The 19,587-nt window shown below is 41.0% G+C and overlaps 1 protein-coding gene across 3 annotated transcripts in view; it reads left to right on the plus strand.

The window, feature by feature from the left end:
• The window catches only part of SEMA3A (semaphorin 3A), a 482,660-nt gene that overhangs the window by 458,659 nt on the left and 4,414 nt on the right, over nt 1-19,587 (plus strand). For all 3 annotated transcript variants that reach the window (XM_051853017.2, XM_051853018.2, XM_070059438.1), the window contains 3 exons: nt 462-619; nt 4,853-4,920; nt 17,230-17,372. In XM_051853017.2, the coding sequence (XP_051708977.2) occupies nt 462-619; nt 4,853-4,920; nt 17,230-17,372 (369 nt within the window). The remainder of the gene's footprint in view (nt 1-461; nt 620-4,852; nt 4,921-17,229; nt 17,373-19,587) is intronic.

The raw sequence follows: 19,587 nt of genomic DNA on the forward strand, positions 1-19,587 counted from the left end.
TAGCGGAGGAGGAAGGTAGCTCCCAGCCAGAGTCTGTGCCTGGCCCACGGTCACACAGAGATGGGGTTTGGCCAGGCCTGGCCGCCCACCCTGGTGCTTTTGCCACCAAACCTCAGTTCTTGCTTTCACTGACTGCACCACGTGTTCTTGAGTCTCCTCTCTGGTGATCTTGTGCGTGAGAAGCCTTATGGTCTTACTTACAATAATCTTCCTGGAGCTGGGGCCAGGCAGGACGGTCGTCGGTGTTGAGCCGACCGGTCCTTCGTGGAGGAGCAACACCAGAACTCCACCTGTCTCCCTGACCTAGGCGGGCCCAGACCACCACCCAGGACCTGAGCCTCAGCCCAGCAGGACTCCAGAGGTGCACCTGCCCGATCTGCCCATATCGGCCTCTGTTCGTGAGATGCATCCCCGCGCTGGTCCCCTCTGTTGGAAAGCTGACAAGTGCCCTGTCTCCACAGCAACAGCTGTACGTGGGATCCGCGGCGGGTGTGGCGCAGCTGCCCCTGCACCGCTGTGACATCTACGGCAAGGCCTGCGCCGAGTGCTGCCTGGCCCGCGACCCCTACTGCGCCTGGGACGGCTCCTCCTGCTCGCGCTACTTCCCCACGGCCAAGAGGTAGGGATGCGGGGACGGCCGCGCGCCACGCGGGGGGCCGCTTCTGCACCTGCTCTCTCCTTGAATGCGGGGGGCTTGGGGGCCCAGGCGAGGGGGCGGGGGGCTTGTCCCTGCGTTCCGTTCCTGAAAATGGTGAGAACAATCAGCAAAATGGACCACAGCGGGACAGGTGGGAGCTGCATCCCGAGCACCGTGGTTTCGTGGACCACAGAGGGAACGTTGAGATCCCAGGGCAGGTGCGCTTGGGAGTGGTAGCTCTGCGGGTTCCTTGGACAGGAGGCGCTCAGGGCCAGAGTTGGACTCCCAGTCGACCTCCTGTGCCTTTTCCCCAAAGTGCTCCTTTGTCCAAAAACGCTCTTCTTCTTCCACTTCTTGCTTGTCTTTCATGGTCCCGAGGCCACCTGTGTCTCTGGATGCGCAGAGAGCTCTCAGAGAAAGGAGTTTATTTACCTTTAGAGTCAAGGAATTCACAAGGACACAGTTATACAAAGTCAAGATTCTTTCTAGTTTTCAAAAATCACGTTCTTGAATAAAATTTACTAAGATACACCTAGAAAGTTACCTGAACCAATACATTTAGGTAAAATGTAACTATATAAATTACTGTTAATGAGATTGAATCATTAGGAACAGGCATTTGACATTTATTACTGTGTTATTTTCAGGATAAGCAGTTATGGTACAGAAAAATCCTAGACACATCCTAAAACTTGAAGATTAACTTAATTGTTTTAATATAAATACTTAATATATAAAATTATAATTAACTTATCATTACTTTTTTATTATTTTTAAATAGTCAACATAATCAAACACAATTTTTTTTGCCCTTATCAGTTTTGTTTCATATATAACTTTTAGAAAGCAATTCTTTAGAGCATCATGCTTTTTTCCTTCTGTTGTTGTAGGGTTTTTTTTTTTCCAATCTATTTATTTATTTATTGCCATTTTGTTCCTGATTCATTGATTTATTGTTATTCTTCAATTTCAATTTGATTTTTTTACTGACAAGTTGCCTGCCTTTAGGAAGCCCCATGTTATGATCTCTGTACATGCTGTGAGGCTCAGGTCAGAGTAAATGTTTCTGTCTCCTTGAACACTTGTCATTTCTCTATGTAAAATCATTCAAAATCCTTCCTTTTAGCATTTTTAAAAGCTGTATTTGTTTATTTCCATTCACTGGGAAGGCAGTGTGACAGAGAGAGACAAAGACAGAAACATGTGGAGAGTTTCCATCCACTGATTCGTTCCCCAAATGCCAGCAACAGCCAGGTCAAAGCCAGGAGCCTGGAGCGCAGTGCAGGTCCCCTGGGGGTCACAGGGACTTGCGTGCATGGCCATCACCTGCAGCCTCCCCGGGTCTACAGGAGCAGAAGCTGGGTTCAGAGCAGACCTGGGATCGAAGCCCGGAACTCTAGTATGGGTGCAGGCATCCCAGAGTGCGTCCTTACCACAGCCCCAACTCCTACCCCAGCTCTTTTTTTCTTTTTTAATATACAGCACATTATCATTGCTAGAGACACCTTATTCTGAAATGGAGCAGAATAACATCTTTCCCCCAGGTGGCTATATCCTGGAATTGCTGGACAACTGTTCCATCCCTCCACTCCAGCTTAGGGATAAAACCACTTCCTTCATCTGACAACATGGCCCTCTCAGCGTCCCTCTACCACTTCTCATGGATACCTTTCTGAGGGACGCACGAGTCTGGTTGGCAGGGGCACAGCAGACAGCATCCTAATGAAACAGAAGAGAAAGCAGCATTACCAAGACCCTGCATTCTAGGGCAATTAAGTTGTTTTGGTTACTGGTTATTACAGCTACTATATTCAAAGAAGCTACGGATGTGAATTTTGCATGGCTAGTGAGGTATGAATCATTCTACATGTTTGGAAAAATATTAGGGGAAAGAAATGGCCCTAGTTCCTACTTAAATCTTGCGCCCGCATACTTCAGATCACCTTGATGGAGTGCTAAGTTATCTACAAAGTAAGCCCATAGGAACTAAAACACAGTACCACATTAATACTATTAATTGTAAATGCAGTACTAACTCTTCCCACGAAAGAAATCATTATAATTTTCATAATTCTCCAATAATCAGAATTAAGATGATACCATGTTTGTTATTACTTTCATACATACAGTGATTTTCTTAGAATTGTAAATTTAAAATACAAACTTAAGATGGAGATTCATGTCTATTAATTAAAGAAATCATGGCTAGTTTAATAACAGCAATATGCAGTCTTAATAAAATTAAATCATTTAAGATAAAGATTTTATGCTTCTTAAAAACATTTAGTTCCAGGGGAATTTTCTGTTACTCAAAAAATGTGGAACTCATGTTTGAACTAAGTAGGAATATTATTGCCTTTCCATGTATAGGTCTATAGCATTGCGTGTTTTAGTAATAATCCACTTGGATTCAGAACTTTTCATTATAAAGAAGGAGATAAAAAGAAACCATAACTACATCTATAATAAGTTAAAACCTGTATCTTGTCATATCTTTGAAATGTGTTTATTGTATTCCTACAATTCAAGACTGAAGGAATTTTCATTAACACATTTTTGTTATGCCTCACAGATTCTCCTTAATCCAATTTCATGTTTCCGATACTACATGTGTCTTTGAAAAGGCTGTTTGGAGGCCTCGCAGTGTGTATATATTCTTTGTGATGGCATTTTCCAAAAGCTTAAATGGCAGTGAAAAATGCCTTCCCGAGCGCTTTGTAGTTCATGTTTCACAAGTTCTCGTGTTGGCTCAATTCTGAAATGTGCAACATCTGTTTGATAGTCTAATTCTACAAATAGAAATCTATAAATACTTTCAACTTCCAAATTTATGAATACAGTAACAAATCCCATATTTGCAATTCTCAATGGCCTTTGTGTGGGCTCCTCTCAGGGAGGGGAGCTCATTTTGCTGCGAGACAATACCCATTAAAATAACTGCAGAAAATCGTTAGGCAAGTGTTTCCCAGTCTTTTCCAGGCTGTCACACAGACCCTGTCTCAATTTGTAGCCTTTTCCTCCAACCACACATCTTGTCTGCACCACAATGGACGGAGCCCCGCCTCCTCCTTCCAAGCCAACCATCAGTGGTGCATAGAGATGAATGCTCCCGGAAACAGACCCCAGCGTGGAATCTAACCTCTGGATCGCAGAATTCATTGTGGTTTTTATTGTAAAATTTGGCTTTGCTGTTAGGTTAGTTTGTCGCTTCTCCTTTATCTTCCCCTGGCAAAAAGCAGCCCAGCATTAGGGGTTGCTTTTCTTGTGTTATTCACTTCACAGGCAAATTGGTTTGCAGTCAGAGACTATGATCATAAAAAACTGCTTTAAAACATATAGGTTGATATAGCAACCCAAAAAAATTCAAACACGGACTTAAAAATAGAATTCCTGCTCTTAATATGTTAAAATTTAGCACCAGTCTATTTAAGGACCTCGCACAAGCATTGAGAGAAAGGCTACATTCACAAACATTTTCATTTCAAGCTGACTCCCTCATTGATGACCAGAGACAAGTTTAACTCTACTTACTGAAGAAATGGGCTGCTATGCTAAATGTTGTGCTTTTTCTCCGAAGTTAAGCCCAGGGTGTCTGGATGTTAGATAGTTACTGATTTACATGTGGTTGCGAAAATCCAAGAAAATCTGTTATCAGTATTTCAAAAGACCTTTCACACATTATTAGCACATTTCTGTGTTTGCTTCATATTTTGATCATCTTGGAAATGGCTCTTACAGGTATAATGAACCACTTAAAATATCTTTTAGTTGGATATAGATGCTTCTCTCCCAATAAATCACTCTTTGACATAGATCTTTTTTGGGGGTAGGGGTTGTATTTTATTTGAAAGTCAGAGTTATGTAGCCAGAGGGAGAGGATTTTCCACCCACTGGTTCACTCCCCAGAGGGCCACAACAGAAAAAGCCAGGGGCCAGGAGCTTCATCTGGGTCTCCCACGTAGGGATCAGGGAACATACACTTGGGCCATCTTCTGCTGCTTTTCCCAGGCCCTTAGCAGGGAGCTAGATCAGAAGTGGAGCAGCCGGGACATGAACCGGCACTCAAGTGGGATGTTGGTATCACAGGCAGTAGCTTTACCCAGTACGGCACAACACCAGCCCCTGACACAGATTTTTGATTGTTCATTTGTTCTATGACAAAATTCTAAGAGGGAAAATAGATACAATAATAACTTTTAAATGTAATTGTTTTAGACGCACCAGACGACAAGATATAAGAAATGGAGATCCACTGACTCACTGTTCAGACTTACAGCACCATGGTAAGTCACAGTTTTCATCTTTCAACCTGTTAGCACCAGGCTAAAATCATGAGCGATGAGGCCTGTCCACCCATACGTGTGCAGTGCACACACCTCTCCCACAACACGAACAGAAATATACCTGTGGGGAAGAAACACCACAGAAAGAAAATACTAAAGACGCAGAGCACAAAATTTGATTTACTATTACAGCATGATAAGTTCAATATTTTAGATGCTTACCACATTGAAACCTCAACTTGCTGAGTTCAGGTTAAAATGCTTACTTTTGTATACAGTAGCAACAATATGTTCCTTAAAATATATCAAAGAAAGTATAGTCTTAAATTAGTCTGGCATATCACACATGTACATACTGGTAATAGAAACTCACATCTATCCTGATAAGACGGGTATCATAATCAAGTGGAAACTAATGTTGATGTCCACACTGAATCACTGATGGTGGACTCCCTTGGAATGGGCATTTTGGACCAAAATCCTCTTAGGTATCCTAAAAGATGCGAGAGCCTGTTTGGTGTCAAAATTCCTTGTTTTGGGTAGACACGTCAAACAATCTGTACTGAAAATGTGGTAAAATTGAAGTGATAGCTCCCTGCCCCCAGGTCCATCCCTGGTGAAAATCATCATTAGGTTGTGCTTCCCTCTGCTGGGGGAACTGATCAATGACAACACTGCTAAGGAGCCATGTGTGGGCGAAAATGGCGGAAATGTCAAAGGGACTGAATGTCATTACCCTGATACCTTTGTTGCGTTTTGTACGTTAATCCTAAAAGCAGCCCTAGCAGTTTTTGTCAAGCAACATCTACCTGATTCGCTAATTCTTGTGTAGAATGTTTGTCTTTCGTGAATGCTAAGAGAATACAGCCAGCAAAGTGCACGTGTTCCACAGCCTTCTGAACTGGGACCCCCTCCTGCTACCTCCTCTGGGTGTGCTGCATTACAGCAGCAGTGCTCATGAGGTTATTGGGGGGATGTCAGTACTAGGAGATAGGTGACTGTGAATGAGTCTGGGGTCTCCAACTCAACTTTGCTTGCAATATTTTCTCACACAGACTCTCCTGTCTGTTGCTGTCCTCATTATCACCCAGGAAGAATACACTAAATTGCAACAAGTGGTGACTATTTGTGTATGGGTCTCATGCATTTATTGATACTCCCTCGATTTTTGAAATGCGGTATTTCCACTGGAGGATAAAATATTCACTTCAATATTCCATTAATCTATTTTATGTAAAAATATTGTCATGATCAGACTTATTTCAGCAATGAAGTATTATGAAATGTTAACTTATTGAATTAAAGGATCTATTTGTTGGGGTAGATGTGGAGTTAACATTAATAACTGGAAGAGAACCAAGAGAGTAGAACTGGAACTCATTCCAAGCAGAGGCTAATCTGCAAATCAAGGTGAACCTACTGATTCTGCTCATTGTTATATGTCTACAGCTACAAAAAGTACCATATCATGAACATGACAGATGTTCAGTGAAATTTGTTGAATGATCCAAAGATCTCAGTCGATAATATATCCATCTTAGCATTTTTCAGTGGAGACTTATACAAAATAGCATCTATTATTGTTTGTGAAAAAGGCTTCAAGTTATCCATTATCACCTCTAACACCATTAACACCAAATCTCCCCTAAGAAACATCATTTTAACCCATCAATTAACTAATAAATGTTGATTATAGGCCATCATGTGTAGGGAAATATGCTGTGTTTTAAAAATCACTAGACATCATGTTCTGTAATCCTACTGACACATCCATTTGTTTAACCATCCATTCCCTTTACAGACCCACTTAGTATTTCAAAATGGTATTGACGTTGGAATGTGTGTGTGTGTGTGTGTGTGTGTGTAAACTGACCGAAGGGATTTTTTAAAGTGAGACTTTGGATGTGGTGGAATAAACATCATTGACCATGAAGTGCAGGGCCTTGGGGATGTTTCTGATTTAGAAGATATATTTTGATGAAATGAGGGTGCCTGAACCCTGTAAAGAATGGGCCTATAGCTAAGAGTGACTTAGCTATGGGAAATAAAGTGAATGTGGGTGAACTTTTCTCCAATTCTTCAATCAGAATGCACACTATGGAGGGAAAAAAAGGGGGGATTGCTCTAGTTCGGAGTTACAGGGTTGTGAGTGTGTGTGTTTGTGTGTGTGCGTGCTCAACCCTAAGTAGATTTACATGATATATGGGAGGAAAGGGTAAAGTAGGTTGAGGAACTGTGTAGCAATAATACATTCCTTTCGTGAAAGCCTCCTCATTCCTTGTCTGTTTGTGCTGCTTAATTGACCAAATATAAAACATATACACCATAGATTACAGTGAATTTCAAATGTTTGGAAACTAAGTCAGGCATTCCCATTTGGCCAGGCCATCTTCCCGTTAAGAATCTGAATTATTGTGGAATAATTGATGTCAATATTTGAAAGTAAAATGGGCAACAATCCAGAGCCCAGCCCTGTTAAATCATTGTTGTCTTGCTAATGTCACTTCTCACATTGAATAAAATATATGCGCTCCTATGGAAACATATAAAGATATGGGATGTTTGCACAGAAGGCTGCTAAGCAACATGAAGCCAAATTATACACTTCAGGATGATCAGTTCCAGCTGTGATGGTAAACATATTCTGTAACACTCTATATTTTACATATCCCAGGGTTTTAACTCAGAATCAGGATGAAAGAAATTTCACTTTAGATGAAAACTTTAGCACTCACGTGGCCAGCTGTGAACTGGCCCGGGTGAGACACAGAAACCCAGCCCCGCTTACCCTGGATCCCAGCACACTTCTCTGTCACCTGCAGCTGTTCACCCAGGGAGCTTTTAGTATCAAACCCTAAATATATGTGTGCTGGCAGGTCTCGTCTTCCCACTCACACCTCATTCAAGATGCTAAAGAGAAACCTCAGGTTGTTTCCAATCTGTTCCCGGCCCTAAAATAATTGCTGTGCATAAAATTGGAACTTGCCTGACTTTGCAGTGAAGAAAATGACTGGCCAGTTTACCTCCACATTATCTCCCACTCCCTCATCCCTCCTAAATGAAAATGAACCGTGTTTTGATTTACACGTCCAGAAAGATGGGCAAATGCTATGTCACACATGCCGAATTTCTTTAAAAAATCAAAACAGCATCTTATACTTCTCTCTAGTTTAATGGCATCATTGAGTTTCTCTTCCTAACCATTTTCTTGGCTATTCTGCCTACACACATTTCCTTTGTGGCCTTTCACAGTAAAACATCCAGAGACCTCAATCTTTGAAAGTATCTCCAGCGCTAGCCCCTCTCAATGTCTTGGTTGGCAGCAAAATCATTCCACAATGTCATCAAACTCTCCCTGGGCTCTGCGGAGCTGTAGAGTTAGCACTTTGCAGCAATGCTGTTATGAATTGTACCCGAGCTTCTTTCAACCATGAGTCTCAGCATTTAGCCCCAAAAGGAGTCTCAAAATTTGATAGATGAGCATCATGTTAGGCTCTGAAAATCCCTACCTTTAATAAATTACCAAATCCGAGCCGGCGCCGTGGCTCAATAGGCTAATCCTCCACCTTGCGGCGCCGGCACACCGGGTTCTAGTCCCGGTCGGGGCGCCGGATTCTGTCCCGGTTGCCCCTCTTCCAGGCCAGCTCTCTGCTATGGCCAGGGAGTGCAGTGGAGGATGGCCCAGGTGCTTGGGCCCTGCACCCCATGGGAGACCAGGAGAAGCACCTGGATCCTGGCTCCTGCCATCAGATCAGCGCGGTGCGCCGGCTGCAGCGGCGGCCATTGGAGGGTGAACCAACGGCAAAGGAAGACCTTTCTCTCTCTGTCTCTCTCTCTCACTGTCCGCTCTGCCTGTCAAAAAAAAAAAAAAAAAAAAAAAAAAAAAAAAAAAAAAAATAAATTACCAAATCCCATCAAGTCTAAGATGACAATGAATATAAAATGACTACTGCTCTGTGCACTACTAAGATGGAAACTCCCCAAGATGGACAATCTAGGGGATGGCCTCAGCCTCCAGCCGGTACCCAGCGACTCAGGGGTGTTCTAAGGAGAATCCACTCCCGAGCAGATGTAGATGGCAGGGAGAATTGCCCGTTTCAACCACAATCACGGGTGGCAGAAAGTGAGGACGACCCTCCTTGAGCCACAAGGTGATATGAATCTGTCCTTCCTGAGTTTGCATTCTCTGGAGGACCCAAAACCTCAGGCGGAGACTTTAAAGAGCTATAAGGCTAGTAGGGGTCCACATGTCTGGCAGATGTAGGGAAGAACTCTTTCTGGAAGCAAGCAACTTCAGATCAAGAACAGTTTCAAGACACATGCTGATATCAGAGATATTAAAAAGGATGGACCAAAAAATTTTTTAAGGAAGTGTTCATCCTCTGATGTTTCAGCAGCAAATAATCCAGTTTTATGCACTCTATGCTTGTGTGACACAGGCCCCCGCACCATGAATAAGAGGTCTGAAAGATGTTGCTATCTTTGTTCCTTATTAAAGTCTCTGCCATCAGAGATCACCTGTATACATCCACAATGTAACTGTTATAAACAGAGTTGCTATGCATGCTGTGTTTTTTAATTCTAAAATTTAAAAGTATCAAATATCATTCAAATGCAAGATGGTATTTTCATTATTGTTTATGGAGGGCTTCTGCTTCAGCAAATGGGTGTTTTCCATCTCCCATCCTCTCTCGTGGGGGAAAGTAAATGAAACATTAAATCCATGTTTCCTGACTTTTTAAAGTAAATGTATGGTAATTTTACTCTGGCATTTAGATTATTCGTGTTTTCTTTGGTAATGCATTTGCTTTAAAATCATGAAAATAAAGCACACCAGATGCTCAATATAGACTAAATATTACAGTAGATATCTCCATGTTGGTGTTGCTTTTTAAGTCATTGAGTTCCAATTTGTCCTATACCAGGAAGCACTGCAGCCTATGACATCATCAGATATTCAGTACAGTGTTACTGTATTTATGTACAGTATTATGTATTTATGTACAGTGTTATTGTATTTATGAATATAAATACAACCATGCAAATGGTTTCCTTGTTAACCTAATAATTATTTAATCCCATTATCATATATATATCATTAGTTTTATTAGTAGTAATAAAATTGAAATACCCTGGCCCTGGCTGTCTGTTTATCCATCTACCTATCTATATACAAACTAGCACATTTTTAACACAAATCCATAGGAATCTGCGAATCCAGGAAACAGTGGAAACTATTTAGATTGTAAAATTCTAAATGTTGTATTCTGGTTGATGGTTACTTCCCAGCACCAAAGACAAAGCTTAATTTAGGCTATAAAACAGTCATTCAACCACTTAAGCTGATTTTAACAAGTTAATAAGTTGCAAGATTAAATTTTCTCTGAGGTTTAATTAATCGGATCTTTTTGCACTTGACAAGTCACATCCACTAAACTTCAAATACATTGGTGATGTTCCCACTAGGTAGATTAAGTACACATGCATGTGCATTAACACTCACACACACACACACACGAGCATTACTTGTGCATGCATGCAGACACACACGCAGCAGGCTTTTCCAGTGAAGCTAACTGATGTACGCATCATACCCAACACTGGAGAGACAGTGGACTAAGCATTATCTTAGCAAATAAACAAGCATGCCCTTGTTATACACCTACCCTTCAGTATAGATTGTAGAATTTAAGGGCACTGCAATAATTGAGTTCTTTTGAAAAGATTCATTAACTTATTTGAAAGGCAGAGTTATATAGAGAGATGGAGAAAGAGATCTTCCATCCGCTGGTTCTCTGCACAAATGTCCACAAGTGTTACGGGTAGGACAGACAAAAGTCAGGAGCCAGGAGCTCCATCCAGGTCTCCCACATGGGTGGCAGGAACCAAGCTCTTGCACCATCAGCTGCTGCTTCCAAGGCATGTTAGCGGGAAGCTGGATCTGGAATGTGGGTCCTAAATGCAGCTGGGACTCAAGCTGGGCACTCCAGTATGGGATGCAGACATAGGCATCCCCGGCAGCGGCTTGACGCACGGCACCACGATGCCTGCCCCAGTTAATGAGGTTATTAGATCAGCTGTAGCCATCTTGCTACCAGGTTAAAATATGCATGACTATTAAGGATGAATGAAATGTTTCTTTATGGTTAAACATTTTTAATATTTCATTTTCCCAAAAGATAGTGATTCATTCTTTTCAGCTACCTCTAAAGAGATGTTTTTCATCCACTTGCAATCAAATTAGAGTCTTCTCTATTGATAAGATACCTGTCCTATCTCTGAAGGGAATGATCTAGGTTACAGTAAGGAAAATCTAAGTGATGAAATTTATATTTCAGTATGCATTGTCACAAATGTTCATGTCAGCAAGAGTCGTGGTCAGCATTTCCTCTCTGACTTTCATACTGAACATTATTGAGGAAAACACAAGTGCAATGTGTTGGAAACAACTGGAATTTGATTTCTCCTTATGTAGTCCAGCAACTATGTTTAGCTAAAAAAAAAACTAAATATTAAAAAAATGGCTAAAAAAAACTAAATATTTAAAATACTTTGAATCTATTTGCCACTTGTTTTATATACACTGCTTATGAAATTTAACTTTTAATAAAAGGGATAACATCAAATGTGAAATAGAAATATAAAGAATTCAGTGAATATATGGTTCACTACCTCATCCATCTTTGACTTTTCCATATGACAGCAGATTTCCTAAGATTGTCACATTATTCACATTTCAATCTTGGGAGACATTTATGGGGTTAAAATGGAGAGTGAAAAGAATGGAAAACTGAAATGTGATGCCTTCTGTTTCTGTTATATTGGAAGAGAATCAAATGCTAAATAAGGCCTTTAGCAACATGATATTTCTGGCCAAATGATGGATATCATGATTTTTTGTTGTTACAAAAGGAAGCAATTTATTTAACTTCTTTCTTTCCTCCCATTTTTTCTGGTTTATTAGACTCATTTCATTTCCATAAATTACCCCACTAAAAGAGGAAATGATTAATTGAAGATTGCTTCCTTAAAAACATTATTTCATATCATTAACGGCTGCAACATATTGTAATATTGTGCTATCCAAACACACTGTGGTGCTTTTAAAATAATTTTACTATTTTGTTGCTCTCAACTATTTTGCTATAACCAGTCAGATTCCTGAACCTACAAGAATTTGCTATGCCAGTTTAACAACTCTACCCTTCATGTCTACTGGTAATTTTCATGACAAACACTTGTATTTAAAACCGTTACTTTCTAAGTGTGAAAAATATTTGAAAATGTTTAAGCGTAAGATTCCTTTCTTCTTGAACATCTATAAAATTACTTATGGGCATGGCTACCCTTCCATGGTAAAGGGTTCCCTGGAAATGTGGGAAAATATCCACAGGGGTCTCATATAGCTTTCTCTTCTGATTGTTTCGAATTCGGAGTTTTTGATTGTGGAGTATGCTTGAGTAGGCGTCGTCTGCTCCTACCATCTCTCACATCAACTTTTTGAACATTATTAAGCTTAACAAACTTAGAAGGGCTGAAATGTCTGTATCTATCCACTGTTCAATATTCGATCATAATAGGGTGACAACTGCTCTGACCTTCTTGGTTGACTGAACTTTTATTCATTTTTATTCATTTCATAACAGAATTATGAAAACTCCCTATCTTACAGATGTCAAAATTACATGAGATTTCAGCTTTTAAATTCAACATAGTTACCTGGATTTGCCATTCAGCAAACATCAGCCAGGGGTTTACACTCTAGATGGGGTTAAAAAAAAAAAAAAAAAACTGTTGAACAATAATCGCAGTAAGCTAGACTACATGTGTTCAAAAGAGATATGTAAAAAGAGGCTTTCAAGACGTATAGGAAAGGAAACATTTTCTTTGAGCAGGCAGGATCATGAAGGGTTTCATCATTTGTCTTATTCTGTATTCTCCATGAAAGATGTTAAGTTCTGATTTAACATTTAGACCCTGAACCAGCAGTAACAGCAATGACTATCACTGTTACCAGACATTGTACCAACATTTTACACAGCTGTACTTTAAGTACGACAAGAAATATATTTTAAAGGGCAAAATTTACATAGTCTGTAATTGCTAACTGACCTAATATATTTAAGAGAATTTATAATTAGTTGATTTTTAAAAAGCAAAGATAAGATAAAGATAACCACAGGGCCACACAGCCAAAGAAGGAATACTGGCAGAGATTGAAGTCAGGCATGTGGCAAGGAGATGGTGCAAAAAGACATATAATTTGTCTAATAGTTTTTTGTTAGCCAATGTAGAATGAAATACAGAAGATAACAAAGTTCCTAGCAAAAAAGAAATAGACATTCATTCAACAGAATCTCAGTAATTCCTAAAAACCAAGAACAGAAGAAAAATTTTCCAGTGGTGAACTTGGAAAAAATCCCGCCATGAAAAGGATGCTCTACTCAACAATATCAGGACGTAAATGCAGGGGAGAACAAGAGCGTTGCTTATGGGTTCCCTCGATATACGCCAGTGGGACCCCATTACAGTCCATTATCTGATGTGATTAAAACAATGCATTCCTTGTAAATTACTCTCAGATCCACCAGTTTAATCCAGAGGAAGATGTTAGAATACACTTACCTTGCGTCTGTAAGATTTCATATCCTTAGGAAATCTTTATTCAACAGTATTTCCTCAGCTAAGCATTTTATTCATGTTGGGTAACTGTGAGTTTAATATTAAATGAAAAATACTTGGAGTACAGCTGTACTATGCACTCATACAGAGCTGTTAGCTTTATAAACAACCAAACGTGACATCTCAGTAAAGACAGAAGAATACAATAAAGCTAAAGAGGACAAGAGTCAAAATACTGTTCCCATTGGTAAATTTTATGGAGAAAGAGATTCAGAGAGACAGGGAGAGTAAGAAAAACAGAAAAGGAAATGGAGTGAGAACTAATGTTTTCTTTGTTGTAAAAAATTATCCAAGTGTCTAGGGTAGAAGAATCAGGAAGAGAAATAGCTATTTATTAAACACTGTCTCATCATTGTTTTTTAAATAGCTATTAGATAACTGCTTAAAAGATGTCAAAATTAACAGAAAAATGTTTAGTGGTTATTTCATCTGAATACTCAAATATTTGTATGCTTGGCCAACACCACTTTCAACTAACGTTTTGGTCCTAAATTAAAATTTGCCAGTGGCAGAGATGTTCTGCACAGAAACTGCCATGTCCCATGTAAATTTACTTTTATAGTTATGGCTGATGGCAGCAGAATCTAACAAAACATAAAATAGGAGAATCTCCAACCAAAGAAGCACGATAGTACCTCTGTGTACCACCAGCCATAATTGATAGTTATTACGACAGGACTGCTGGCTTCACTGTTACCAGCTTGAAGATGTTTCTTTTTGTTTATAGAAAAAAAAAGGTCAACATAATGGAGAATGAGACCTTAACACATTGGCGAATGTAGTTTTCACAGCAAACTAACTAATGGCACCAAGCCAATGAGCCAAAGGCATCATGTGTGGTTCCTCTCTTACTCAGGAGAGAAAGCACCTGAGTACCATGTGTTTGAAGACCATCGGCGACCAAGTACTGCTGTAGTCAGACTAAAGCAAACACACTGGGTGTAAAGCTTTGTTAAGCTAATGCAGTTGTATTGGATTCTACCACAGAGAGTAGCACATACAATGAAATGTTTTTAAGTATAAGAAAAAAACTTGCCATCAGGATGGTTTTATTTGTAGCACATTGGGAAAAGTCTGCCACCACCAGAGGAGAACTTGAAGAGGAAACAAAAAGTGAACAAGTTTCTTAGAACTACTAGAAAGATCATAAAATGCTATCTCCATGGATTAGCCAGAATGTTTAAATTAATAGAAATGCAGTGATTTTTTTAAAAAAATAATGTTATATTAACATTGAACATTCCTGTTTGCTATTATACAAGTCACGTTGGTCTTCTTAGCTATGTGGTAGCTACGGCATTGAAGGACTTTATTTAAGACTTTATTTAAATTCTGTGTTTGAGAGCAATAACTTCCTCTGCCTGAGATGTCCACAGATTGTGGTAGTAACTTAGAAAAGCAGCCTAGAAAAGAAACAAGTTGGTTACTGTAAGAAAGTTCTAGGGACCAGCTCTGAGGCATAGTGAGCTAAGCCACTGCCTGTGGTGCCGGAATCCCATATGGGTGCCACTCGAGTCCCAGCTGCTCCACTGCCAATCTGGCTCCCTGCTGGTGTGCCAGGGAGAGCAGAAGAGGATGGCCTAGATGGTAGGGTTCCTGCACCCAAGTGGGAAACCCGGACAGAGATCCTGGCTCCTGGCTCCTGCCAAGGCGCAGCCCTAGCCACTGGGGCCACTTGGAGAAGGGGCCATCGGATGGGAGCCTTCTCTCTCTCTGCCTCTGCCTCTTCCTCTCTGTGGCTCCATCTTTCAAGTTGATAAATAAATAAATCTTTAAAAAAATTTCTGCCTAAGAGAGGTGGGCTTGGGAGGTGCAGCCAATGGAAAAGGAAGATGCTGGGAGATCACTGGGTTGTTTGTAAATCCAGCAGGCTTATCTAATGTTATCACACTGTCAGGTGTGTCATGAGGGGTCTTCCTAAAAGTAAAAGGGTTTCTTAATCAAAAAGTTCAAGCTGCAGAACAATTAGCAGAGGAATAAATGCATTTAATGTAAATTCCATTGACTTCCGGGATCAGGTATTCAATTACTCATAGTAGTTCCTGAACCACAGATATGTCTGCCCCTGTTGGACACAGCGGTTCAACTCACCTCTATCCAGGGAAGCAGATGTCTTGCGAGCTAGTGCATGTGCCATATTTTTCAATTCAATATGCACTAATAATTTCAGAAGGAAAAAATCTTCTATGGCCATTATAGATACCAACACACAAAGATATATAGCTCCAGCATAAAAAAATGACTTGAAATCTGTTACACAGTATTGTTTTTTCCCATGCCAGTCACGTCTTATTTTTCCCATTCCCAGAGAATTGATCTTTTCAATAAGAAGGGTGAAGCACAATAGAAGAGTTTTGTTTAAGCAGCTAGGGTGCAGCTGAGATGCGAGCGCCAAGCCTCACTTCCCTGGAGATGGAAGACAGAGGCAGGGGGTGGCCTGCAGCAGGGAGAGTGGGAGGGCGGGCCATGGGCCATGGACAGGGACTGGGACAGGATGGAAAGTTTTAAACCTAGTGAGAGAAAACCACATTGGTTCTGACAGACAAAAGGATCCTGTTGATTATGAAGAGAGTAAAACTGTCAAAGAGACACCAAAAGGGAGGGAGGGGACATTTTTTTTAATTAAAACCTCGCTGAGTCCGAAAAAGCAAAACTCTTTCATCTGTTTTCGTTGTCAGCTTTCTATGCTTGTGAAAATGCATTTATTATTTTCTAAATTAAGTTAATGAGATCCAGATTGTACAGGATGTCATAATGGAAACAGGATCATAAGAGATAATGTGGAATTTTGTTCTCTGCATGAGTTTTACCTGGACTCCCTGTGTGTCCTTTTGATCTGAGCTGTGTTTCAGTGACCATGTTGAAGAAGGTTACATCAAGGGTAAAATAATAGAAACTTAATCAGGAAACAGGTTTTTGAGTGGCTGTATCTTGCCATATTCCAGAGCCTAATTTTTGAAAATAATATAAGATGTGTTATTTTAAAATAAGGACAATGGAAACCACATTGCATTATAATTACACATCTTTCTTCGGAGCTGTCCCAAACATTTCACACCAACTGGTCTTCAGAACCAACCTGTGGATTATTTAGGGGTTACTGGTGAGAGTATAAACTTCCTGAAATCTACCTTCTGTGAAATGCTAGATAAATATTATTGGGGGTGAATTTAATTCTACAGATGAAAAACAGACACAATGAGGCAAAATAATTTCTCAGAAAGAGATCCTTAGTTACAAAAGCCTAGTCTAATAACTTTTCTCCTAGAGAATAATATAATACAAAGTGGCTCAATTTGCCAGAGCATAGAGCTTTGTAGGGAAAATAATTTCTCGTGGAGCATTATCATGGCGTATAAAGATTTATAGTGATACTGCACACATGACTGACTTTGTTAACATAATCCTGTTTTCTGCTGGGCAACCCTGCATATGATGTAAATACTCACACCAAAGTCACGAGTCCATTTAGGGAGGCACTGGGTTCCGAAACCTTGGGCCCTCGCCTTTCCTGCCATCCTCACTCGATTGGAAAACAGCTTCCAACTGAATTTCCAGGCAAGTGCTTTGGAAAGTTGACATTGCCTCTCTAATACGTTCTCATTTCATTTCCTCATCCCTGGCCAGATAATCACCATGGCCACAGCCTTGAAGAGAGAATCATCTACGGGGTGGAGAACAGTAGCACGTTCCTGGAATGCAGTCCCAAGTCACAGAGGGCCCTGGTGTACTGGCAGTTCCAGCGGCGGAATGAAGAGCGAAAGGAAGAGGTAAGGCCTGAAACGGACGGGTCATTTCTGTCCAACGTATGCTGCTGGGCAGTCCCAGCTCTGCAGAGCTGAGGGGAAGAAAAACACTTTCCTTAACGGATCAATAGCTCATCCATTAAACAAGTGTTCCCCCAGGCTGACGGCATTCCTGGGTGCGTGCCAGGAGGGGCGGGGTGTGTGTGTGTGTGTGTGTGTGTGTGTGTGATGTGGTACGAGTCTGTCCCAGAGCAGTTTAGGAGCCTATTTTAGGGTCTCCTTATTCCTTACTGTGTCACTACAACATAGTTCTGTTAGCTATATTTGTGCACACACAAAAAATCAAATCATCCCAGTAATTGTGTTCATTCTTATCTGCAAACCTGTTTGCCTTTCTCTGCTAGTTACTCCTCCAACGAGAAGGAGAGACGGGGAGAAGGGAGTGGTAGATTTAGGACCCAGGATCTGCAGAATCAGTCTGAATAAACTACTGATGAAGCATCAGGCCGATTTTCCTCCTCAATGGAGCTATTTCTTCCTCTGTAAATTAAAAAAATATATATATATGCAAAAATCCCAGTGAGCGCTCTATACATCTTTAAAGCTTTTTTAAGTTTGTATTTATTTATTCATTATTAGAAAGACAGATGGTGACAGAGCGCCCATCCACGGGTTCACTTCCCACATTCCACAACAGTGAGGCTGGACCAGGCTGAAGTCAGGAGCTGGGAACCCCATCCGAGTCTCCCCCCAGGGCTGCACCACCCAACCACCTGAGCCATTATCTGCTGCCTCCCAGGCTGTATCAGCAGGAGGCTGGAATAAGCCACAGAGCAGGGACCTGAACCCAGGCACTCCGATGTGGGAAGCCAGGATGAGCACCACCACTCTAAGTGCCATAAACGGGCACCGGAGCATAACCAGACTATGGAATCTGTAAAACGCCTTATGGCAGAGAAATGTACAGGCATAATATGAACATAAAGATAAAAATGCTCCCATTATCTTTTTTGACATTCTAAGCAGTCTTTACACAATGGCATCCTACAGATATGAAGATGAATTTGGGACATTATCAGGTTAGGCTTTGAGATCTCAATCGGAAACTGTGTTGAGCATGAAAATCAAGTTAGAAATGTAGCCTCATATTAATGTCGTATCTAAGACAGTTTCTTCTGCTTGCTCAACTGCTGCTTTTTGAAAATGTCATCTGTTCAAATTTTAATCTAAATTCATTTTAATGCCCCCACTGTTTTCTACTATCATGGTTCTTAGTTCCAATTTTATTTTTAACTAATGTTAATAATGTTAACCAATATTAATGTTTTTATCTCCCATATTTATTTAAAATTTATAAAGTCTATCTTGGTTCTTTTCTGGCATTATCTTAAACTATTATAAGAAATTCTGTAAAAATAATTGCACAACCAGTGTTTCTCAGTGCATCTTAATCAATAGGAGTGGGTGTGTGGGGCATCGGGTTAAGCCCCACTCTAGATACCCGCATCCCACATGGGAGAGCCTGGGATTGAGGCCCCGTCTGCTTCCATCAAGTACCTGGGTCCCTGCCACCCCCATGGGAGGCCCAGATGGAGTTACGGGCGCCTGGCTTCAGCCCGGCCCAGTCTCTGTCTCTCTCTTTCTCTCTCTCTCTCTCTCTCACACACACACACTCACACTCACACACTCTCACACACACACTCATACTCCTCACACTCTCACTCTCAGTTTCTCTCCTCTCTCCCTATCTCTCTCACTCACACACACACTCTCTCACACTCACACACACTCACTCTCTCACACACACTCTGACACTCACTCTCTCACACACACAGTTTCTCTCCTCTCTCTCTCCCTATCTCACACACACACACACTCACACTCTCTCACACTCACACACTCTGTCTCTCACACACACACACTCACACTCTCTCACACTCACACTCTCACACAGTTTCTCTCTTCTCTCCCTATCTCTCACACACACACACACTCACACTCTCTCTCACGCTCACACACTGTCCCTCTGTCTCTCTCTCACACACACTCTCACGCTCACACACTCTGTCTCTCACACACACACACTCTCTCACACTCACACACACTCTCACACACACACACTCTCTCACACTCACACACACTCTCACACTCACACTCTCTCTCACACACACACTCTAACACTCACACTCTCTCACACACACGCACACTCTCTCATGCTCACACACTCTCACACACACAC

Source organism: Oryctolagus cuniculus, chromosome 16 (genome assembly GCF_964237555.1).
Source record: "Oryctolagus cuniculus chromosome 16, mOryCun1.1, whole genome shotgun sequence".
Classification (NCBI taxonomy): Eukaryota; Metazoa; Chordata; class Mammalia; order Lagomorpha; family Leporidae; genus Oryctolagus; species Oryctolagus cuniculus.